Below are 26153 nucleotides of genomic sequence, written 5' to 3'. Positions count from 1 at the left end.
ACAGGGCTGTGGGTGAGTGTAGAGATAATCATACCCCTTGGAGGGAACGAAACACTTCCGCTCCTCCCCCTTAGCACCTCCTCTGCTTGCAGGTTCATGTTCTGCGCCACCCTGCGCAAGAGTTCCTGGTGGGCACAGAGGTCTATCGGAGGTGGGACCCGATACAGCAGTCTCCGCCACAGTCTCATCGGGCAAAGATGAGGATGCCGCCACAGGAGGGAGAGGATCATCCAGGGCCTCTTGCTGAGCTGTGTCCCGCTGCTCCGGTTCCACGACCTCAGTGTTCGGGCCGGGAGCTGGAGTTCAAGGAAGAGGAGCTGGCGCCTGCAAGGACGACGCCACCGTCTCCATGCCTCTGGGAGCAGGATGGCTGGAAGAAGCCTCAGGCACTTGCAACTCGGACAGGGCCGAGCGAGAAGCCCCAGAGAGAACACCCTGGGCCTGGTGGTACACCCAGGGTGTCCAAAAGGGCCACTGGGTGGAACCTTGAGCAGGCCCCTGTTCTTGCGCTTGCCACTGATCCGCTCCGAACCCAGGCGGCCATGATCCGAGTGGTGGCGGTCTGAGAAGCGTGACCCTGCCTCAGACCTTGATGAGTGAGAGGCGGAAAGCGATGGCCATGGTGGTGCTGAGTGGGTCTGCGCTGAATCACGTCGACGAGACAAAGTTGATCGGTACTGCAAAGCTAGAGATTGGTGCCAAGATGGAGAAGAACGGTGCCGTGATGCTGGGGAGCGGTGTCTGGACCTAGATCGGTGCCGGGACCTGGACTGGCGCCTGGGTCTGGACCTGGGTCTCAACGATGATGACCGGCGTCTACTCCTGGATGGCGACCGGAGCAGTGTCAAGACCAGTGCCAGAGTGGTGCCGCGAGTACGACTGCCGCCACGATGGAGAGCGGTGCCGGGACTGGGAATGGTGCTAAGGCTCAACCAACAGTGCCAGCGGGTGAATAAGAGTCAGCTTGCCCCTAGATGGTGCCACGCGGACAGGTGGCAGTGCCTCGGTCTTTTGAGGGGATGCTGATACAGTCAAGGCAATCAGATCCCTTGCCGCCGCAAATGTATCTGGTGTAGATGGCAACTGGACCTCAACCATGCTGTGAGTTGGGGAGTCCAGACACACCAGACTCAACAGCTCCATCCTCAGTGCCGGAGTCAACAGTGCCGAGGCCGTCACCTGTGTCCCCAGGCACTCTCTGGATCCAGAACCTCGTCCCACAGCAAAGGGTGGTGACTGCTGAGGTGGGCCAGCCTTTTCTGGCTTCCAGTGCTGCTTCTGACCAGGTGAGTGAGAGCAGTGCCGGACTGAAGATGTTGGTGCGGTGCCGCGGCGGTACCGTTCCTGTAGCTGAAGCTGGGGCGCTGCGTACCGAAGCGGTTGGCACTGGGTCTTGCTGCGCTGTTGGAGGCTGAGGACTTAAGAGTCGCCTCCATAAGGAGCTGTCTCAAATGAAAGTCCCGCTCCTCCTTAGTCCGGGGACGAAAGCTGTTGCAAATCCTGCACTTCTCCGCCTGGTGAGATGCCTGAAGTGTCTGGGGGAAAGAGTTGTGGGGGTCACCCGTTGGCATGGGCTTGGAGTAGGATCTGCAGCGCTTAAAGCCCGGAGCTTTGGGCATAAGCCCAATCAAGTACGGTGAGGAGGGGAAACCCCCTTTTCCTCCCCACTAATACAAACTACTATACTATAACTAGAACTACAACTATTAATCTATAGCAACAAAACAAACTATGAACAAACTGTAGGGTGAACACTAGGGAGAGTGGAGAGTAGCAAAGCCAAGCTCCACAGTTCCAACGACCGTCATTGGTGGTAAGAAGGAACTGAGGGGGCACTGGGTTGGCTGGGGTATGTATCCAGCACCGTGAAGTTGCCACTCCAAGGTACTCCACAACCAACCCACCGGGTGTTGCTAGTGTAAAAATTCTCCGATGGCCGAGCACACAGCGTGCACACACCTAATTGGAATCGATATGAGCAAGCATTCAAAGAACCAAACCTCCTCCTTTTAAAAATGCCTTTGAAAAATATTTCCAGACATGCTATTCAAAGAAAATTTGATTTTTGAAATTAGTCAGTTTGAAAATAAAAATAAAAAAATCATGTTGATTTGAATAGCTTTGGTGTTACTTCAAATATTGCAGGCAGTTCTGATCTCCACAGTTTAGGAAGAACACAGAAAAAGTGTAAGATAGAAGGCCTAAAAGAGGAAAAAAAGAAAGCAAAAGGAGGAGTAAAGACTCCTACTACTTTCTTACCAAGTACTCTTGCACAAATCACTAGCATTGTGTCTCAGCTTACACTTCAGCAAAAAGAATAAAATATTTAACTTTTACACTGAAGTGTTAAGAGGATAAATGTCGATAAAGAGAAAGACTTTGAAATCCTTTGAGAGGTACTATAAAAGTGCAGAAGACATAACCTGAGGAAAGATCTAGGGAGTATTTACATTGGCCAGGAAAAGACGAAAAACAAAAACACAAGGATGAGAGGATGACATCACAGACTGATATAAAAGAAGAAAGTATGGGAGACAGAAGTCTCATTTATCTGCACTATGGTTAGCTCAAGTTTAAATACAGTGCTGCAAACAATGTGCTTCAGCTATATTCCAGAGGGATCCCCTCAAGGAAAAGCAGACCATGCTTATTAAGTCTGTTGACTCTGTCATCTAGTGCCTATTGTGATTGTTTACATCACCTGGACATCTATTACCACCGAGAACTAGGACTAAAGCAGACTCATGGCATGGGGACAAACAGGCCAACTATAAGATAACCTCATAACAATGCTCAGATCCCATATCGCCATTATTCTACACAGTTGCAGCTTTTGTCAGTCAGTCAGTCACAAGGTACTACTGACCTGCTTACATCACATAGCTGAACTAGACAATTGCAGTACAATTGCTTTGATAATTCCTTTCCAGACCCAAAGAACTGATGGGAAACTACTTGCTCCCCAAAGCCCTCACTAATGTAATCCCAGCGGGATCTCTCTTGTCCTACATGAGAGCTCTTGGAGAGGTGGTAAGCAACATGGATTTCATTGGCAACAATACATTGATGACGTCCAGCTGTATATAGTTCCCTACAGGTGCCAATATTGGACACCCCATTGCTTATAAGAGATAAGAATTTGGATGGCTCAAATGAAACCTGGGCAAGATCAAAATCATGTTGGCTGGGAGAGGCAAAAGTTGTGAAAACCAAGCTGGAACACTGACCTCCCCTCCCATCTAGTTTCTCCCACCCCACCCCCCAATGAAATCAGTTATGTAACGCCTTGGGGTCCTATCAGGCTAATTATTAATCCTGGATGACAATATAGCAATAGTATAAAGAAATGCCGCCTTCTCCACATTTAACTTATGAGAGGAATAGATGAAGTCTCCTACAAGAATCTGGTCAGTGAACCACTCATTCACAATTTCCTAGAAACAGAAAATTAATCTACTATATCTTGGTCTAAAGGTTTAATCAATGCAGACACACAATCGAAAGCATATGACTCTTCTACCTATAACCATTGCTAGCTCCCAAGTCCCTTGCATCAACAGTGTAAGATTCTGTTTCTGATTTTTCAAAGCCATCCACGTAGGTCAACCCATGACCCAAGGCAGCTCTGGGATAATGCATTTAACAGGTAATGTCCTGAGTTTTGTTATCTAGTCTGGAGGTGATGCATAAATTAGGTCTCAGAGTTAGTGTTTTGCTTGAGGGAGTCTGGCAACGGAATGAGCTCCAAAAGGAGATTCAATTAATTTAAAACTAGACTACCAATTTTTGAACATGCTGCAAAATTCCTCTTTTTAATAAAACTTTTTCACATATCTGGAGAGCTTTAATACTTAAACATTAAAACAAAAATCCACATACTCCAAATAGAACTTGCTAGAATCTGGGAAGGGCAAGAACAGATTTCTCTATGATTTAGATCAGGGGTGGGCAAACTATGGCCCGGGGGCCGCATCTGTCCCTCTAGACGTTTTAATCCAACCCTCGAGCTTCCGCCGGGGAGCGGGGTCGGGGGCTTGCCCTGCTCCATGCAGCTCCTGGAACCAGCGGCATGTCCCCTCTCTGGCTCCTACGCTTAGGGGCAGCCAGGGGGCTCTGCATGCTGCCCCTGCAGCTCCCATTGGCTGGGAACTGTAGCCAATGGGAGCTGCAGGGGCGGTGCCTGTGGAGGGGGCAGCGCACAGAGCTGCCTGGCCGCGCCTCCATGTAGGAGCTGGATGGGGGACATGCTGCTTCTGGGAGCTGCTTGAGGTAAGCGCTGCCCGGAGCATGCATCCCTGACCTCCTCCCATGCCCCAACCCCAGCCCTGATCCCCCTCCTGCCCTCGAACCCCTCGGTCTCAGCACAGAGCACCCTCCTGCACCCCCAACCCTTTATCCCCTGCCCCATCTCAGAGCTTTCACCCCCAGCTGGATTCCCTCACCTCCTCCCACACCGCAACCCCCAATTTTGTAAGCATTCATGGCCAACCAATTTCCATACCCAGATGTGGCCCTTGGGCCAAAAAGTTCGCCCACCCCGATTTAGATTATGGACCTGAATTACCTGTGCTGGGATTAGATACTACAGTGAGAGGTGCCATAAGAAACTAAGATTTTTCACATGTCAGCACAGATCCCAAACAGTCAGATAACTACTTTGGTAATGGCTGACCTGGGAGTAAATCAAATCTGTGAGCTAAAGGGTGAAAGGCTCTGTATTCCGCTACATATATCCATGATCACACAACTGGAATGTCTGGAAGCAACTATTGCTCTTACTGAATAGTGGTAGCACTTGTGGAATATGACTATCAAACTCATCAATCAGACTGGTATTGAAAGAATTCTCTCCAACTTACATTAGGTTTTCCTACTGCCAATAAAAGACAAATATTGCTAAGGTTTTCAAAGCCATCAAAGGGAACTGGTCAGGCAATTCCCATTTGTACTGGAATTGGATACCCAAGTCAAAAGGCATTCTTGAAAATCTCAGCCTTTGTGCACAAATCAGACACCTGATATACTAGATCTGTCTTGTGAAGGAAACCATGATTTCTACAGCTATTAAGCAGCTTTAGAAATTGTCTTTCATTTTTATTAGGGATGTGATGAGCAGTAACTTCTGATGCAAAAGCACAAAAAACTGTAAATTAATTCTTACCTGAGATACATAACCAGGAGGCACAAATATTGGAGGCACAGAACCATTTGGTGACACCATAGGAACATGTGCCGGACCTGAAAAGGAAAAAAAGTGTAAGATTTAAAAGTGTTAGCACTTTTTACCACAGTGGGAATTCCAAATTTTACACAGTCAGAAATCTCCCCACCCCTCCCCACTTTTATTTGATGGCCTAAAGGTAAGCTCTCATTCATTTAAAAAAAACGTGGCTAAGTTACATAGGCTGCCAATCCATATTTATCCAACCATCTTTAGACAACTGAATTTAAAAACGGGACTTAAAAGCTAGGAAAATGGTAAGCAAATCTTAGTGTGTACTTTTTCCATTTAAAAAACGCAAAAAATATTTTAATAGTGTTCATCAGCAGATATAAAGTCACTGCTGTTCACGGGCGTGATTCGCGTTCACTCAAAACAGTGCATGGAATACAATTTTAATGCCTCACTAAAGCGTTTGGAAACTTTTCGTCATACTGCCCCATATAAATGCTCCACTTGTATGTATACTACTTGGGTTTACTAAAAACACACCTGTGGATAGGAAATAATCATAACTGCTTTATGCTCTCACATACGAGATATTACTTAAATATCTGTATAGGATAATGCTGGTTTTCTTATCTTTCTGATGAGTAGAATTAAAGTAACATTACTTATTACTCTGGCTATCTGCACTTGTAAAAAACAGCAACCATTTTTGTTAAGAGAATACAACAATTATTTTCAGAAAGCTGATCTTGGAAGTATTGTGCTATATAATATAATCATATGAAGCACATTTTTAAACCAATGTTTAAATCTGCAGACTTGCCATTTGCTACTATGGAACAAGCTCCCTGTAACTACATGGATATTAGTATTTACTCCTGAATAGCAACAGACTACAAATACCACAGTGTTAGAACATAAAAATGGCCATACTGGGTCAGACCAAAGGTCCATCCAGCCCAGTAGCCTGTCTACCGACAGTGGCCAATGCCAGGTGCCCCAGAGGGAGTGAACTTAACAGGTAATGATCTAGTGATCTCTCGCCTGCCATCCATTTCCACCCTCTGACAAACGGAGGCTATGGACATAATTCCTTACCCAGAGATTGCACAGAGATTTTGCCATTCAATACATATTAAAGTAATTTGGAGTTAGGTAGCTAAAACCCTCAATAAACTGAAGTGTTAAAATCCTGACACAATCATTACAAGTCAATAGTGTTATCTAATTAAGACAAGATTCAAATTGGCCCGCACTATATTTTATAAATAACCAGTGAAGTTTGTTAAGATGTAGTACATCCAAGATATTTAACTCTCTTCAAGATTAACATTTATTTTCCAGTGGATTCCTATTCATGCTTACAGTACAGACTGAACAGACTCATTCACTGTATGACTGAAAACATGTAAACATACCTATGACTATGTAGTGGAAGTCTTATGGCAGTAGTTTTATGAAGAATCTTTTAAATTTTTTTTTTTTTTCTGTTTAACACATTTGATTGAACTCAGTGGAATTTTCTTTTACCTTGGATACACTGGATATGTCCATCTTCAGTTCTAATTGTGAAAGTTTCTCCTGGGTTTACCTGCACAAGTATAACCTGAAAACAAAAACACAGTAATTTCAATAAACGTCATTTAAAATATTTTAGAGATTTAAAAAAAATTCCTTTCAAGTCTCATCTTACAAAATTTCTTATAGATGCAAATAGGGCAAGTTTAGAAATACTAATAATGTGGATTGAATTCCCATCAGTCTCAATAAATTATAGTTATCCTTTATTCTGAAACATTCAAAATTGTTCCGATAATACTTACCAGTCATTTCCTCCCTAGTTACAGATGAATTTGTCAACTTTGTTTTCCATGCCATTTCCCTTTTTTACTTAAATACCACTACCACATGATCTAAGAAATAAATACTTTATGCAAAGTCAATACATTTTGCTTTACAGTCTTCTCTATGACACCGCCTCAGAATTAGATTGACAAGATCGGGCATCTACAGAGAGTATTTATAAAAGATGTTCTACCCAAGAGGATATTTTACTCAAGAGTTTCCACACTGAAAATAGGTTAAAATATAGTTTGACAATGAGTTCTCCAAAGACCAATTAATTTTTCTTCATAAAATTATTTCTGAACTTGGTCATTAATATTTTCCATGCCTTCTCTTTTTGAGGACAAGCAGCCTATAATTTTCCTAGACACATTCAACCTACTTAAAATTTTCCTTTATAATCAAATAGATATGTATTGACTGTTGTATCTGACTGTTTGAAATAGATAAAGCCTCTGGTTATAGTCTGTGTCAGTCTTATTTCTGAAGACAAAACCCTTGTGCATTATATTTTATATTGAAAATATGTTTATAATCCATTATTTGTACCACTGTACAACAATACAATTAAGCATTAAAAATTGCCTTAAGCTTTAAGTTAATTCTCAGTTTGTTTTTACAAGTGTGTGTTTTGGTCTATGGCTTGTAATAGCTTCTCTTTGGAGGAGCTGCAGCAGAAGGGATGAGGACAGCAAGTTACACACTCAAACAGTGGCACATTACAATTGTTTATTACAACCTTTTGATCAGCTGTGCAGGGACAGGAACTGTTGGCAAGTTAACACTACCACAGCTGTAAAGTAAATACAGATAAATACAGGCCCTCCAATTCACACAAAAAGGCTTCTATGTTACTCCCAAAACAAAACTCTGGAAGCCGTATATACTAATTTCCTTGCTTTTGACACAAGCTTATTTAATCAATATTAAGTAAAGTCTTAAAGGAAAAGAAACACATTTAACCAGGGATTAAACAAGATTTTAGTCAGTTCAAAATGAATATGCGCCAGATTTTTGCCTACATGTGCTGTGAAGTGTCAAGATCATAGTTGTTCCAATTAACAGCCCAATGGAATACACATAAAATGTTAAGTGCCTGGCTTGTTTGCATGCAGAGGCTACTCAGTTTAAAACCTGAGGGAGCTCACTGAGGATTATTTGTCCTGTTTTCTACTTTGTGTTTACCTTTTACACCCTACTGTAAAGGTTAACAATGTTAGAACTATTAGGAAAGGGATAGAAAATGAGACAGAAAATATCATAATGCCACCATATAAATCCTCGGTATGCCCACAGCTTGAATACTGTGTCCTGTTCTGGTTGCCTCATCTCAAGAAGGATATAGCAGACCTGGAAAAGGTTCAGAGGAGGGCAGTAAAGATGATCAAGGTTATGGAAAGGCTTCCATATGAGGAGAGTTAGGGCTGTTCAGTTTAGAAAAGAGGTAACTGAAGGGGGGGGAAACTGATCGATGTCTATAAAATCATGAATGATGTGGATAAAGTGATTAGAAAATTATTTATCCTTTCCCACAGCACAAAAATCAGAGGTCACCTGATGAAGTTAATAGGCAGAAGGTTTAATACAAACAAGAGGAAGCACCTTTTCATACAATGCACAATTAACCTGTGGAATGCTCTGCCGTGGGATGTTATGATGGCCAAAAGTATAACTGGATTAAAAAAGAACTAGCTAAGTTCATGGAGGATTGGTCGATCTTAAGTCCATGAATATTAGCCAAATGATCATAGATGCAACCCCATATCTCCGACTGCCAAAAGCAGATCAATCCAACTGCCCTGTTCTGTACACTCCTCCTGAAGCTCTGGTACTATCCACTGTCAGACAGCATAAGGGGATTGATGGACAGTTGGTCTGACCCAATATTGTAGTTATATTATGTAATACAGAAAAACCTCACTACACTAAAAAACTAAGTATTTACTTTGTATATTGGTGGTTTTTCTATGGACATTTAATCTTTGCCTCCTTTAAAGAATGAAGGAAAGTAAAAAGGCTTCAGGGATTATTTACTGCTGATGTTAGTCAAGAATTAAAAAAAACAACACAACACCACACAGATTTAACTAATTTTTACTTTGAACAATGAGCTATAATTTGCCTTAAAATAAATGGCATCACATCCAACTAATCTTACATTCTTGATACCCTGCCAATTCATCCAGGAACCAGGATGGCTGGGGGACAATTTAAACCATGTATTATAGTGAAGTTTTGCCTGTGGTTCAACCTACATCTCAAACTACATTTTCAGTTGGTTATAGGAGCAGAGTATACATAGTATAACCACAAGAGAATGCTAGTTTTACAATGGCTAAAACCACAGGGATCCTAAACACTGTCTATATTAAATGGTTCAAATAGTTAAATCCTCAATGTCTGCCATGAGGCATATTAGGAAGGCAGAAAAGCCACAGCAGAATGCATTAGAGCTCTCTCCCAACTGCACACCTCTCACACTGCAGTAACCCACCTTGAACCTCTCATTACTTCAAAGGCACACATGGATTTACAGACTCTTGCTGTGCAACATAAGTAAGCTTATTAGCATTTGATTTTTTTAAAGGCTTTTGGATAATATCAATGTATATTTTTAAACTTTTATTTTTATCCATTTAAATTTCCAGTTTACACAAAATTATGGGTTTTAAGCATTTTTTTTCTATTTTATTGATGCACATTTCCACAGTTATGGGAAACTGTAAGGGAGCAAGCAATAGGGGAGACTGAAAATAATTTAAAATTCAAAAGGTTAAAGCTTTATAACCATTTGTAGCCATTAAAAAAAAAACAGTCTACATCACAAGTCAATATGCTTAAATCAAACTCTCATTAAGTTCAAGCGGATTTCTTACTTTGTCTAATTGTAAATTTAGATAATCATCTATGCAAGTATTTTTTCATTGGTTTGAGAGTGTATGAAAATCATCAACATTTACCAATTAAAACCTAATCCTTCCAAGCCTAAACATAGGGTAAGCAGATGCTGGTGTAGGTTGTCTTGAGGTATTTGACTGGCCCATCCAGTGATGTGATCTACTTCTCTGGTTGAGTGTTTTTATTTGGTGATGGTGGATTTGAGTGTATTATGGTGTATATCCCAGACGCTCTTCTTGGAGCACACTATGTGGCTGTAGAGATCAGATTTCTTGGTGTGGTGAGTGGATCTATGAAGGTAGGTATGGTGATCGGTGGGTTTCTCATATAGAGTTGTCTGTAGGGTTCCATTGTTGAAGCTGATCGTGGTGTCCAAGAAGATGTTGCTAGTGTGGGAGTGTTCCAGAGAGAGTTTAATGGATGGATGGTGATTGCTGAAGCTGTGGTGGAAATCTATGAGGGAGCTGAAGTCGTCTGTCCAGAGGATGAAAACATCATCAACATATCCCAGCTACAGCATTGATTTTATGATCATTACAGAAAGTAATTTGGAGATTTAATTTTTAATTATAACAAGTATTGTTTTGATTAGCTGAATATTAATGTTTTAAACAATTTCAGCTATGGCCTGTTCAGATGTAAGGGGGGGTGGAGAATCATTCCTACACTATGGCTAGTCTCATATGCACAACAGTTTGGCTGCTGAAGTGTAGTTCAAACCTTCTGGCAGATGACAACTGAGTTAGATATGGGCCTGGTCTGTAAAGTTTGCCTCTAAATCTAAAGAGGAGGTGGTGTTCTTTTGAAGAGATTGTCCTATAAATTAAGTGAACTGTAGGCTCATAGGTCACAGTTGAAACTGAAATCAATAACTCAAACAGTAACTTTATAACAACCTCTCCACAACACGGTATGCTAAAATTCGAGGAAGTATACAGAAAGGTATCACTGCACTTATAGAATTAACTACAGAAAATTCTTCATTCTCAAAAGAAGTCCAGACACATAGGACTTTGGAAATAGCTAATTGCCTTCTGTTAATGATCATTCTGCCAAATGCTGCAACAGCCCAACACTTTGCCACATGTTATTTTAATATATGTAAGTAAAATGGCATATTGTCTTCAAAATTTTCAGAAGTGAAATCACCCCGGCTGCTCAAAGTGAAAGTACACTGCAAAATTAGTTGTTTAAGTGAATTTAGAAATTTACCACTGTTAAAAAGAATTCTCCCCAATGAGTGACTTTCTCCAACTCTATACTCTCTAGATGGATGATGTCTGCCCTCTTAAGCCTTTGATGCAGAGGGAATGAATACCAGGATTCTAAAACCTCAAGTCCTTATAACACAAATCTGTGACGCACTAAGTAGTTTAATCTGCTCTCATTTGCATCAATTATTATGGGAAAAGGAAGAAGATAATGTCCAGAGAACAACATGTTAAAATATAAGCTTAAGGTTCTTTGCAGGAATCAGCACTCAGTTTTCCCATTCACTCTTCTAAGCAAGGCTGCCAGGAACACCTTCAGAATAAGTTTTTGATATCCTACACAGAGAGAGGATTATGACAGTATTCAGGATTAAACTAAACTGGTTTCTATATACCAAGTGGTTTCTGGAACCTGGGAGAATCCATGCAGCAGCTCCCACAAGGACACACTTCTCTGTAGGGTCCAATCACTACAGACCAGACTTTTAATAACTAGCATTCTGCCCCTTGCCTAGCCCAGTTTAAGACACACCAGATGTCAGTTGCTGCTGGAATAGTTAAACACTAGTCTTGCGACATTATCCCAAAAATATTTTCCTCCTAAATACAGTGCAGATGCTAAATAAGTCATTGCCAAAGCAACTCTGAGAATCTATTCTTGACGTTTGCCCTCATAATGGCTATGATGTAAAACATGCCAGATCTTAGTAAATCACACAGTCAGGAAGTCCTCCAAAATGGACAGATGGAATGAAACTTCCTTTAGTTTCAGGTACCATGGGTTCCTCAACCAATGAGAAGCAGAGATGAAGTTCCCCAATGATCTGATTATCTTTTTTATAACTCTGTAGATCAAGTTAAAATTCCAGCTGGATGAAGCTCTTGAACCTACCAGAGTTTTTCATTTTCCTGATGGCTCGCTGCTGCATGAAGACTTGGCTGAGGAAAATGGTTGCCACAAGTTAGGGAAGAATGACAGCTACTACAGCTTTTATAGCAGTAGGGTTTCTCTGCAGCACCCAGCCCTACCTTTTTTTTTTGCCTCAGGGATTGCTACATAATTTAAGACATGATGCTGGGCTGCTTTAAATCCAATAACGATGGCATCTCTGTTTTAGGATTCCTGTAGGAAATCGCTCTGCAAGCTGTGCCTTTGGCTTCTCTTCTCCATTTACACCCTTTTTGGGTGATCTCATCCACGGAGAGCTTCAACTACCAACTTTGTGTTGACAACTCACATATCTCTCTTCCCTCTATCCAATCCTATCTCTCTGCTTCCTTCTGAAAAACTTGCTGTCAACTTGAACCTGACATGGCGCAAACAGAACACGTTATTCTTCCTCCAAAACATTTCCCACTCTCTCCTATTCGCTATTGCTGAAACAACCACCATCCTACAAGTCACGTAAGGCCAGAGCTTGGTAATTATCTTTCACTCCTCTATTCTTCACAGTCAGGCTGTGTTCAAATAGTGTCATTCATTTCTTCCTTTCAGCACCTCCAAGGTCCCACTCTTCCCTGCTCACACACAAAACCATCTCATCTCAGTCCTCAGCATCTCTCACTTTAATTACTGGAACCTCCCTTTCTTGGTGGTCTTCCTGAAACCCAACTGGTCACTAACTTTCAATTTACTATTTTTCTGGTGTAACATGATGCATCAGCTATTTGAATATTCTCTCAGCTGATGAGTGTCTAAAAAGAGGGATTTCACCTTGCTAAAATGCTAGGGTAGGCTAGTTCATATGCTTTTTAGCTTTTGTTTATTGTGTGATATAAACTCTTAATTTCCCCAAATCCACACCCGCTATTTAAATTCTGCTGGTAAAAGTATAACATATTCCTTTGCTTGTTCCTTCTCTGAACACTTTCTAGTTTATCAATATCTTTAAAATAATGAGATGCCCGGAACCTAATATAGCATTTTCCAGTGTGGTCACGCTAAAAGCGTACAGAGACTATAATCTCTAGGTCACATAACACTTCCTCTTTATATTTAGTACAATGCAGTAACCTTTAGAATGCCATATCCAATTGCAAACTCACTTCTAGTTTAGTGTTCCCTAGATGTACTAGCTTACACTTTACCAAGCTGATCATCATCTTTTTTTGCCTACAGTTCTAATCTCAGTAAGCACTCGTGTTATTCTTATGTCCTCACTGATATTCTGATCTCCTTCCAAATTAGCATGAACAATTTTCATTAGTGTGCTATGAACTCCTTTTTGTAGATTATTAACGAAGATATTTAATATCACCAACCTAACCGGTCCTTGCTATATCCTACTACACCTCCTTCCAACATTATTATTTCTTTATGGTACTGCAACCAATTTCTAATCCAGACTGGTATTTATATTTAAGACAGTTTGTTATAATCAAAGATTTTGTGAATTATCAAATACTTTATTAAATCCAAATACACACTTTTCTTCTATTGATTTTGTAATTCTATAACAAAGCAATCAAGTTTGTCTAGTGAGAAATATTCTCTCTAAGCTTTACTGCTTATTAAGAATATAAGAATGGCCATACTGGGTGAGACCAAAGGTTCATCAAGCCCAGTATCCTGCTCTCTGACAGTGGCCAATGGCAGGTGTCCCAAGGGGAATGAACAGACAGGTTACCATCAAGCAATCCATGCCCTGTCACCCATTCCCAGCTTCTGGCAAACAGAGGCTAGGGACACCATTCCTGCCCAACCTGACTAATAGTCATTGATGGACCTACCCTCCATGAATCTATCTAGCTCCCTTTTGAACCCCGTTATAGTACTGGCCTGCACAACACCCTCTGGCAAGGAATTCCAGAGGCTGACAGTAAACTGTGTGAAAAAATACTTCCTTGTGTTTGTTTTAAACCTGCTACCTATTAATGTCATTTGGTGGCCCCTTGTTCTTGTATTAAGGAAGTGTTATTTACTCATTCTCATATTTACTTTCTCTATACCACTCATGATTTTATAGATCTCTATCATATCCCCCCTTAATCACCTCTTTTCCAAGCTGAAAAGTCCCAGTCTTATTAATCTCTCCTCATACGGAAGCCATTCTATACCCCAATCATTTTTGTTGTCCTTTTATGAACCTTTTCCAATTCCAATCTTTTTTGAGATGTGGCAACCACATCTGCACATAGTATTCATGGTGTGAGCGTACCATGGATTTAGAGGGGCAATATGATATTTTCTGTCTTATTATCTATCCCTTTCTTGATGATTCCCAACATTCTGTTCACTTTTTTGACTGCTGCTGCACATTGAGTGGATGATTTCAGAGAACTATCCACAATGACTCCAAGATCTCTTTCCTGAGTGGTAACAGCTAATTTAGACCCCATCATAGTATATGTATAGTTAGGATTATGTTTTCCAATGTGCATTATTTTGCATTTATCAACATTAAATTTTATCTGCCATTTTGTTGCCCAGTCACCCAGTTCTGTGAGATCCTTTTGTAGCTCTTCGCAGTCTGCCTGGGACTTAACTATCTTGAGTAGTTTTGTATCATCTCCAAATTTTGCCACCGCACTGTTTACCCCTTTTTCCAGATTGTTTATGAATATGTTAAATAGGACTGGGCCCAGTACAGATCCCTGGGGGGCACCACTATTTACCTCTCTCCATTGTGAAAACTGACCATTTATTCCTACCCTTTGTTTCCTATCTTTTAACCAGTTGCCAATCCATGAGAGAACCTTCCCTCTTATCCCATGACTGCTTATTTTGCTTAAGAGCCTTTGGTGAGGGACCTTATCAAAGGCTTTTTGAAAATCTAAATACACTATATCCACTGGATCTCCTTTGTCTGCATGCTTGTTGACCACCCTCAAAGTATTCTAGTAGTTTGGTGAGGCATGATTTCCCTTTACAAAAACCATGTTGACGATTTCCCAACAAATTATGTTCATCTATGGGTCTGACAATTTTGTTCTTTTCGATAATTTCAACCAATTTGCCCGGTACTGAAGTGAGACGTATTGGCCTGTAGTTGCCAGGGTCACCTCTGGAGCCCTTTTTAAAAATTGGCATCACATGAGCTATCCTCCAGACATTTGGTACAGAAGCTGATTTAAATGATAGTTTACAGATGACAGAAGTCCTGCAATTTCACATTTGAGTTCCTTCACAACTCTTGGGTGAATACCATCAGGTCCTGGAAAATTATTGTTTAGTTTATCAATTTGTTCCAAAACCTCCTCAGATGACACCTCAATTTGGGGACAGTTCCTCAGATCTGTTGCTCAAAAAGAATGGCTCAGGTATCTCCCTCACATCCTCAACAGTGAAGACCGATGCAAAGAATTCATTTAGTTTCTCCGCAATGGCCTTATCATCTTTGACTGCTCCTTTAGCATCTCGATCGTCCAGTGGCCCCACTGGTTGTTTAGCAGGCTTCCTGCTTCTGATGTATTTTAAAAAAATTTTGCTATTACTTTTGGAGTCTTTTGCTAGCTGTTCTTCAAATTCTGTTTTGGTCTTTCTAATTATATTTTTACACTTCATTTGCCAGAGTTTATGCTCTTTTCTATTTTCCTCATTAGGATTTATCTTCCACTTTTTAAAGGATGCCTTTTTGCCTCTCACTGCTTCTTTTACTTTGTTGTTTAACCATGGTGGCTCTTTTTTTGGTTCTCTTACTATGTTTTTTAAATTGGGGTATACATTTAAGTTGAGCCTCTGTTATGGTGTCTTTAAAAAGTTTCATGCAGCTTGCAGGGATTTTACTTTTGGCACTGTACTTTTTAATTTCTGTTTCACTAACCTCATTTTTGTGTAGCTCCCCTTTCTGAAATTAAATGCTAACAATTCTTATTTTCATGATTCCATAACCTTCTATATGCTTAGTGATTTTTTTCCATTCTCCGTATTTGTGTCTGAAGTTAGACTGAAGACAGCAACAGAAAAACTCTGATTTGGAGTATCAGTACTACTCTGACTTCCCTTCCATTTCCTGTTAGTGTCCCAATTTTCAAGGAGTTTTCAAACAAGAATTGTTAGTAGTACAAGCACAATTTCTCTACTTGCTCTATAAAACATAGCCCAATTATGGACAGTGTTGAAATATGCATCACTCCAATTAGCTTGTTAGGCGATTAATGTCATAGTAGGCAAAGTCTGAACTGACTGTTATGCATTCTAGTTTTACAGGTGTACTTGCCTGTTGTATGCTGTCCCCATTAACCATATGAGGTAGAAGTGGCACTTCATTCATTATAGGTGTGGCTTCTAATGGTGGTGGCTGGTCGGCCATCATGGCTAAAATGACCATTCGTTGACAGTGTTGAACATCAACCACCTGCTGAAATGAAAACACGGAATCAAGATTAGGGTGCTATTTTTATTTTAATAACTTTCTTACTAGCCTCACTTTTATAGAAGTTTGCCCTTCACATGAGGTGTCTATCAAAACTTTGAAAAGAAAAATATAGCAGCTTTTAGCAGCTTAGATTCTCTTCTTCAGAAGAAAGATTTTATATGAATTGGTTCCTTTACTGACACTCTCATCAACTCACTGACATTTTAAAGTTCCAAGAACAAAATATCAGACTTCCTTACTCCACAAAAAAGCAATTATCCCAAAGATGTTAAAGTCATTTCAATTTGAGACAAAAAAAGTTACTACAAGAGCCACTTTCAAAATCACTGCAACTTAAAAAAAAAAAGAAAGCAAAAATTATTGTTAATTCCAAGGACATTTAGTAGTTTTTAATCTGAAGCAATATTTATTGGGTGTATCTATAGGCCCACTACATTAGACACACTAAAAGCCCAAAACATTTTCTTGCGTGTGATGCTAAGGAACAGACTTGTGCCATACAGAACCTTACTTCTGCAAGTAAGTTCCTGAAATTCACTGTATGCATCTTTAAACTGAAAGAGCACTATCACGTAGAAATCAGAAGTAAATACAGGAACTCCTCACTTAAAGTCGTCCCAGTTAACTTTGTTTCATTGCTGATCAATTAGACACGCTCGTTTAAAGTTGTGCGATGCTCCCTTCTAATGTCGTTTGGCGGCAGCCACCTGCTTTGTCCACTACTTGTAGGAAGAACAGCCCATTGCAGCTAGCTGGTGGGTGGTTGGAACCAGGGTGGACCGCCAGCCCCCTAGCAGCTCCCCCCCATCAGCTCCCTGCTCCCCTAAGTTCCCTGTGCAGCAGCTGCCCTGCAGGTTATCAATTGCCAGCAGTTCAGCTGTCCCACTGCCATGTGCTGCTCCCCTAGACTCCCGCTTGCTGTGTGTGTTGGGAGGTGGGGAGAAGGAGGGGGGGCTAATGTCAGGGTGTCCCCCTCCCCCCTGCACCCCACTTACCTCATCTTCCATAGAGCAGGGACACACGAAAGGAGGGAGGGAGCTTGCGCTGGCAGCAGCTACAGTTCAGCTTGCTAATCTAATTAACAAGGCAGTGTACTTAAAGGGGAAATGTGCATCTCTCACTCACACTGTGTCTCTCTGTCTGCCCTTCCTCCTTTCCTGCTGCCTTGTAGAGTGTGAGAGTTAATCCTTGATGGCTCAGACAATTGCTAGTTCATCATTTAGCAGTAAGGCATTCCCTGGGAAATATCCCACCCTCTGACTCCTCCACCTCAACCAAACTTCACAATCATCGTCATTGTGTACCAGTATTAAATTGTTTGTTTAAAACTTAGTGTGTGTATGTATGTATTAGTCTTTTGTTTGGTGAAAAAAATTCCCCTGGAACCTAACCCCTTCACTTACATCAAAAAGTTAGTATCAAAATTAACAGCAAGAAAGACTACTGACTGGACTGTGGTTGCCACATTGGAGAAGGGAAGAGGAGTGCTGTACAGTTCTGAGGGGTCTACTGTATATTTATGAAGTCTAATGTGCTGCATAGGATAACAGGATACAGGAAATGCTGTATTACATTTAGCTGATATTTCTTTCTCCCTCTCCATCTTCTACAATTTAGACAGATTACTACAATGCGGCCTTGAGTATTTCAGTTTATTAAATTATTAAATCAGTGTATAATAGTAAATTCTCTTTTAGTCTGCTGCATCATGCTCCATATTGGGGAAAAATGATTCCTGTGATTATTTCAGAACTTAATGCATTTACACCACGGTAGCAATGGTGGGAGCACTAAAGTAGAGTGACTGATGTAGTTTTTGTCACCGTGCCATCTAACCCTGTTCAGAGCTGCTCTACAGTGAAGGTGCGAGAAATCCCTGAAATCCTTGGTGTAGACAAGGTCAAAGAGACCTACAACATCTAACTGAAAACTTCCCTCACTCAGAGGAAGCTCTCATGATAATTGACATAGCAGTAGTTTTAGTTCAAAGCTACTGTAACTTCTCAGCATATTATGAAATATCAAACACTACCAAATACAAATAAATAATGTCACTGGACACCAAACACCTTTTAGCTGTGCTTTTAGCAAGGGCATTTTAAGAGAACAAATGGGACTGCACAGGTGTGAGGGCAGAAATTGTCCCACAAAGTTTATTTTAAGCATGCCTACATTAGTAAGTTACTTGCTTCCTGAATAAAATAATCATTCACTCAATGATATTTTTGATCTGCTGCAAACAAAAATGTATTGATATCTGATTGCATATAATTATTCCACTTAAAATAACTGAATTTTAATGTTGCCATTAGCAATCCTTAAAGTAAGAAAGTCACATGGCTTACACTGTACCAATCCTGTTTTTAGTGGTTTAAAGCTACGTCATTAAAATTATCCATAGCATGAATTTAGCATACATGAGTCATCCAAAATTTTGCAAGACTGTCTTTGATCTAAGAATAAGTCATCTCAGAAGATGGAAATAAATACTTTACAGCTAAGAAAAAACCCTTAAGGAAACAGCATTCAAATAAAAATATCAAATTGCAAAAATATGTATACAAATTATCCTGACACCTGCAACTTCAAATAAATATTTAAAGTTTCTATCCCAGTCTCAAACTTCTAAACATAAAATAATGTATCTAGAGGAATACTGCAACCTCAAGGAAATTTCAGATATAATTATTACTATGTTGTGGCAGCCTTAATTCAGAATGCTCTTATGTTTGAAGGTGTACTTCTATTGACAATTTTTAAATGCTACATTATTGCAGCATGAAAGTAATCAGCATAGTAAAATACAAGTTTTCAGCCTTTACTCCCTCATGTCCTGTGGTGTCCCAAATCAATTTTTCTGATTATATACTGTATATAGTAAGAATTCACAGCCCTATTACTTCTATTACAGTGGTGTCTAGAGGCGCCAGTTATAATCAAGACCCTATGTACTAAGTGCTGCAACTTTATATTTCTTACATTAACAGTTTGGAACAAAGCTTACGCTAGGGAAGGAACACATCAGAATAGGAAAAGAAATATATTTAGATAAGTTAGATGTATGCCAGTGGGCAGGGCCTGATGAAATTCCTCACAGGGTAATTAAGGAACCAGTGAAAGCAATCTTGGAACTGTTAGCAATTATCTTCAAGAACTTCTGGGGATAGTTAAGGTCCCAGAGGACTGGAGAAGGGCAGCAATAGTAGTGCTGATCCATGTGTTTAGATTTGACAGATTGGTGGTGAAACTTCCTCTTAAGGGCAGGCGTGCGGCGAGCAGAGGGTAGCCCTGGAATTGTTCAAGGTATGGAGGGACTCATCCGTCTTTTATTGAAGAGGTGCGATTAATCGAAGAGGAGGTCCTCGATGTTATTCTGGACCTCCCTAGGGAACCCTGATGCATAGAGCCATGACTCCTTGTGCATGACTAATCTGATGCTAAACAGGAAAACTGTTAAAACTGTTTACAAACTAGATGATTCTTATTTAGTAAAATGAAGCCAAAGCTGCGGACACTAAAGATTCCGACCCAGACCATGTAGTGGTGAGAAGGAACTGGAGAGAGAGTCTGTCAGTCCTGCTCTTATCCCCTTGGTCAGAGGCATGATGTGAGCCAGGGTGCATGCACAGACCAATGGACAATGCTTTCAAGTTCAGTGGTTCTAGGCGCATGATGTGCACCAACAGGGACCATCACTCAAAGAAGAAACTTTACTTTCCAAAACTTCAACCCCATTTGTCATTGGTGGGATATGCTATTTTAACAAAATTTATTAAATAAGTCTAGCTTAGTCTGTTGGCCAATACTGCAATGAAATAGTGCAATAATTTAACTTGATAAATTATTAGCTTAACATCCAAGTTTTGGTTCAGTAAAAATTAGTTTTTGTAAAGCTTGGGATAGCTATTTGCGCTGAATAAATCCACATGCCACCCTTTTACTATTAGTAAAAGATGAACTAATACACAAATTCCAAAATTATGATTTAGGTCAACCTGAAGCAGGAAACTAACTCCATCTGAAAGCATCATGGATTGCGCTATTTTGTAGTTTTCTGAGTTGCAAAAGCATTGTGACAGTCTGTATCCCTAAATTCACCCTTTTTACAACAAAATAACTGATTTTGTACAAAGTATGCCTTGTGAGGGATCATTTGAAAAACTCGATGTACTGATCATTATTGTTCTGATAAAATAGGTGTGGCAACACTGCACATAAAAGTTAAGATATTGAGACATATTCCAAGTTTAGAAAAGCAGGCACAAACCAGTCCTCAAAGACAAAAGGCAAACTGACACCACAGCCAGGTCAAATGGACTATCACCTGGTTAAGCAGCCATTCTTTGACAGAAGAAGGGTGTAAGTGAGAAATTTACATTTTGGCAATGGAACAGCTGGAGGTTCCCATGCAAACAGACTGTGTCCTGAACCTCAGCTGGAGATGATTTTCAAAGAGGAAAATAATTATAAAAGGTGAGAACAGAGGACACAAATCATCTCTCCCTTTATGTCTACTCACAGCAACCACAACACCTGAGGTACACAGGAAACAGGTTTGGGAGAGATCCTGGCTGGAAGATTCAGCCAGTAAAACAGCTAGAATGTGTGGTAAGATAGACTTTCACTTAGAAGTCACATAGCTTGTTAAGTTAGGCATTAGTTTGCGTTTTACCTTTTTATTTCTTTGTAACCAATTCTGACTTTAATGCCGCATTACTTGTAATCACTTAATCTATCTTCCTGTAGTTAATAAACTTGTTTTATCTTAACCAGTGTGTGTTTGGATTGAAGTTGGTTGGGAAACTCCATTTGAGATAACAAGGGTTGTGCAGATCATTTTCTCTTAATGGATTTTTTAGGAGCTTGTATTGTCCAGGCGAGTAATGGGCAGCACAAGAAGCACATTTCTGGGGAGAAGTCTGGGACTGGGAATTTGCTAGTGTAGCTCTGTAATATAATTCAGGAGTGGCTGGCCAGAGCACTCAAATACCACCGCTGGGAGTAATTCACATGCTAGAGGCTGTGTGAGAGCAGACCAGGAGTGGTTGCTCTCATAGCAAAGCAGTGTAAAAGGCACCTCATTTTGGAAAATTGAGGAGACAGTTGTTCAACAGTCCAGATTGTACCCTAGGGAATGTCACAAGCATATTCTGAGAATTAATCCATGGGCAGTAGCTAGATTTTCGGGGACTTTGTCACCGTACAGTGTAGGTTTTCAAGTCAGCATGCAATTTAACCCGTTAATTTTAGTAAAATCAGATTTTACAAATGCAATTTTTGCCAGATTCATTTCTCCATAGAGGTTTCCAAATGATGTACTAATTGGAGGATCTGTTTCCAAACCTCTGTTTAGTTGGAGTATGATTTAAAGGTCTGGTATAAGATGCACTCTACTATTTTTTAAAATAAGAAACAAAGCTTCTGTATTCTTTTGATACTCATAAGAAATACAGAGTTTTGATTTAGTCTGCCAATCTGCAGTGCTTCCCACAAACAAGCTATCAACAGTACTGTTTTGGTAACAGAATCTTAAAATCAGTAGAACATCAAAATGCGTCATTCATCCCTAAAAGTAGTTACTCAAGTTATTTTCAGTACATATTCTTTTTAAACTTTAGTAGCTGAAGTTAACTGCATATAAAATTTGGCAACTGTGCTTGAAAAGTGAAAAATAGTAAAATGCAATTAAATTAAATATTCTAACTTTTGTATCTAAGTATCTTTGGTTCTAGTAGACTTTATTATGGAAGATACAAAAACTGAAGAAACTTGGTTATGTTTGCATTCAACAATACTTTAACAAGCATCAGCAAGCCTCACATTTTTGTTTCAACTTTGTGTAGTAGTTCATTTAACTCCACGGATTAAGTACACTATAATACGTACGTGTTATGATCACACGTTTACTTCTGTATTATGCTGCTTTGTTCTAATATAGTTTTTAGTCCCTTTGAACACTGGCATTTGAGACTGCCAGCCAAATTAACACTTAAGAAGATTCTCCTACAGCCTCCCAAGAGCTGAATTCTAGAATACTGGATTACTGTTTACACAGAATTGAAGCAGCTATGCTTAGATACCCTATGTGTTGTATGCATAATATATAAAGATTCATAAACTTTCATCTGACACTACTAGAAGATCAGGTAAAAAGAAAGTAGGTAAAAGTGTTTCATATTTAAACTTTCCCTCAGAAGTACACTTGAGCAATTCAATATTCTGATGGTATAATTCAGGTAATCATATTTAAAAAGAAAAGTTACAAAAGAAAGCAACATTTTCCACAGAAGACTTTGTAATAGAGACTGCCTAAGAAAAACAGAGAGAAGTCTATATGACTAGCTTCCCACAAAACAAATACTGTACATAACATTAAGAACGAGGAGTACTTGTGGCACCTTAGAGACTAACAAATTTATTTGGGCATAAGCTTTCGTGGGTTAAAACCCACTTCATTGGATGCATGTAGCATTGTGACTGACCTCACTTCCAGATATAGGAGAAACGCAGAGACGTGACAGCTGAAACACCAGCCTTCCCTTCTCTCTTGCTCCCTGTAACACGCTGCTACAATTATTATGGATTCCCATTGACTTTGGCTCAGTATTACCAAGTGCTTCAATGAACACAAGGAGTCCGAAAGTGTGGGGGGGGGCTATATAAACAGGAAAATGTAGCAACCAAACAGATAACAAGAAATGGGTAGCAGTGAAGTGACACTAGATCAGCGGTTCTCAAACTGGGTCAGAACCCCCTTTTAATGGTGTTGCCAGGACTAGCATTTAGACTAGTTGGGCCTTGGGGCCAAAGCCCAAGCCCCACTGCCCAGGCCTGAAGCCTAAGCCCAAGGGCTTCACCCCTGGGTGGTAAGGCTCAGGTTACAGGCCTCCCACCAGGGCTAAAGCTCTAGGGCTTCAGCTTTGTGTCCCGGCCCGTCCCCCCGGCCCGGCAGCAGGGCTCAGACTTTGGTCCCCCGTCCTGGGGTCATGTAGTAATTTTCATTGCCAGAAGGGTGTTGCAGTGCAATGAAGTTTGAGAACCCCTGCACTAGATATTATTTCCTGAACTATGAAATTCTTTACTTAAGAACATTTTGTTAAAAAAAAAAAAAAATTAAAAAAAAGGTTTTTAAAATATATTTTACTTCAATCAAAAAGTAAAATGTATATGCAATATTAATATACAGGAAATGGTAAATATCAGACTTTTACTTAACAGATGGCATCTAAGCTTAATAGGCAGTGTTTAAGATTAAGGGGGAAAAAAATCAAACAGTCTTTTGCCAAGTAAGTTGTTAAAACTATATCCATTGGGATTGTATAACGGAAATGCCATCAAAACAAGAAGTTAAGATATGAAGTCATTATTAGTTTTCCTTGACAAGACATTACACCTTATTTTATGCAAAAACTTGCATTTGTTTTCAACATATAAAAAAGTTCACAACTGGTATAAAACACTAACAGCATGGCAACAATTTACAACAATTAAGTTTATAGTGAAATAAATCTCCTAAGAAAAGCAATGTGGATATTATAAAGTCATAGGCAGACTTGTAAAAGCAGAGAAAATCCAGTCATTTATATTCACAGCTTAATGGTCTAAAGAAAGTAAGCACAGCGAGTTTTGCATGAAAAGAAGTGACAACTAATAAAACAAATTGGGAAAAACATTCCACAGAAAAGCAGCAGTGCTTTTTTTGACAGCTGTTTTATCAGGGCTGGTACTGTATTTTGAGTCAGATTTTTCCTGATAGAAACAATTTTACTAATTTTTATGAACATTCATGCTACTTTTGAATAATCTACTTTTATCTTAATACCTGAAGTAAGAATTCAGCATGTACAAGGCTCTTAATTAGTAGCAGTATCTACTTTAATGTAACTGGAGGGGGAAGGAAGAGAAAGCAAATTAGCATGTTCCAAGGAAAAAAGGTTGTTTATACTCAATGTCTGTATGGATTTTTTTCCTACAGTCTTGTATAAATCAAAATATAATTGCCTTTTGTTGGACTCAGATGCTATATCAGTATTTATTTCTGGATTTAATACATTTTAGACCCACTGACTAGGACTCACATCAAAATATTTTCCCAGTACCCAAAAGTCTCCCCAGAAGGGCACCACATGTCCTTGAGAAAACCATGGAACTGTGTTCCAGTGGGTCTCAGCAGACTTAACGTTACTGGCAATAAGTAATACAATTCCACACACATATACATAGTCTCATGTGATCTATTGTGATTTTTATTTTGTAAAGAAACAATGTTGGCCCAGGACCTCACTAATAAAAGGCCACCCTCAAATCTTTCATGTTGGCTCTGTCTAGTAGGTGTCAAACTTTTCAAGCACTTCAAATGATATTTAAAATGAGCTGCCAGATAATTCAGACCCAACATTTAGGATCTGCAAAAGATTTTTCACAAACACTAAAAACAAATTTCTGAAAAAGTAAAAAGACTTCCTGTTAAAGCATAACTCTCAAGACATGAGCATGATTAACCAAATCAGATTTAACTGTCCAAATAAAGCAATGAGCTGAAGCTAAACAGAATGCATAAACAGTGAAAAATTAATTACAGTACCACATAGATTGCTAGAGTGATCTGTATACATCTTAGATTTATTATAGTTAATACGTTTTGTTTTTATCCCTGATTTTGAATTTCCTGTCTTTGAAAAAAAAGAAAAAAGAGCAATTTAAATGTACTTCAAATGTGCCAACCAAGAAATACTCATTTGAGTTCACCCACCAACAATAACTGTCCTTTCATTGCCACTTGTTTTCCACTTCCCTGCAGAACAACCCCACTAAGTGCGACGTTAATTCTTTTATGTTGAGCATATGAATTCATAGATTAAAGCTAGATGAGGCCATTATGATCATCTAGTTTGATCTCGAGTAACAAAGGCCTTAGAATTTCATCCAGCAATTCTTTCACCAACCCCTTAACTTCAGGTGGAACAAGAACCTAGCTTTTACACAGACATCAGATCTTGATTTAAATAATGATAATATGGTATTTACCTCTGCTTTGTCTTGAGTAAAGTTATGGTGAGAAGGAAAGAAAGAAAATCTGTCACTTTTACATCCAGATAGCTGTGAGAAAGTTTAAACTCCAGTCTGTATTTGTAATGTGGCGACTCTAACCTATTGGGAGGCTAAATGAAGTATCTAGCTCCTTGAGTAGTGGGGGACACGGACTGGGTCTTGCATGGATCATGTGTGGATGGGAATAAGCAGGATGCGGTCTGTGGGCTGCAACAGAGGTGAGGAAAATAACGTCTGCAGTCCTTAATTAAAAGCAGGGAAACCACAATTTTCATGTAGATACGTAGAGTTTATCTTCGGTAGCTGGAATCTGGCTGAAAAAAATCAAAAGGCCAAATTTGCTAAGGGGTCAGAGATACCTGGTATTGGTACCTCAAATACTTCCAGATTTTCTAGATATTTCTGATTTTTTGGTGTACAATATTTTATATTTCTGATTTTCCAACGTGATTCCTCTGTTCCCAATAATTATCATGTATATTAGAACGAATTTAAAGATTGTTAGAGCTTTTTATTTTTTGGAAAAAAGCTTCTTATAAACTTTGACGTGTGAAAATTTTATGTAGATGAAATTGCTACATTTGAGGCAGACAAAAAGCTGGGGTTTCCTGACTTGCTTTGGGACTCTACAGGACACCCTGCCAATTCCTACTGAGGCGT

The 26153-nt window shown here is 39.7% G+C and overlaps 1 protein-coding gene across 6 annotated transcripts in view; it reads right to left on the bottom strand.

Moving 5' to 3' along the window:
* LOC102946904 (fibronectin type-III domain-containing protein 3A) overlaps nucleotides 1-26153 on the bottom strand; it is an 82288-nt gene that overhangs the window by 41059 nt on the left and 15076 nt on the right. For 4 of the 6 annotated variants that reach the window (XM_037908170.2, XM_043521671.1, XM_043521668.1 and 1 more), the window contains 3 exons: nucleotides 16284-16421; nucleotides 6701-6776; nucleotides 5162-5238 (listed from right to left, as the gene is read on the bottom strand). In XM_037908170.2, the coding sequence (XP_037764098.1) occupies nucleotides 5162-5238; nucleotides 6701-6776; nucleotides 16284-16394 (264 nt within the window). In that variant the 5' untranslated portion in view covers nucleotides 16395-16421. Of the gene's footprint in view, nucleotides 1-5161; nucleotides 5239-6700; nucleotides 6777-16283; nucleotides 16425-26153 lie in introns of all 6 variants that reach the window. The other 2 variants (XM_007055272.4, XM_043521670.1) reach the window with 1 other exon arrangement.

Source organism: Chelonia mydas, chromosome 9, assembly GCF_015237465.2.
Source record: "Chelonia mydas isolate rCheMyd1 chromosome 9, rCheMyd1.pri.v2, whole genome shotgun sequence".
Classification (NCBI taxonomy): domain Eukaryota; kingdom Metazoa; phylum Chordata; order Testudines; family Cheloniidae; genus Chelonia; species Chelonia mydas.
This window is presented reverse-complemented; position numbering and strand designations above follow the sequence as displayed.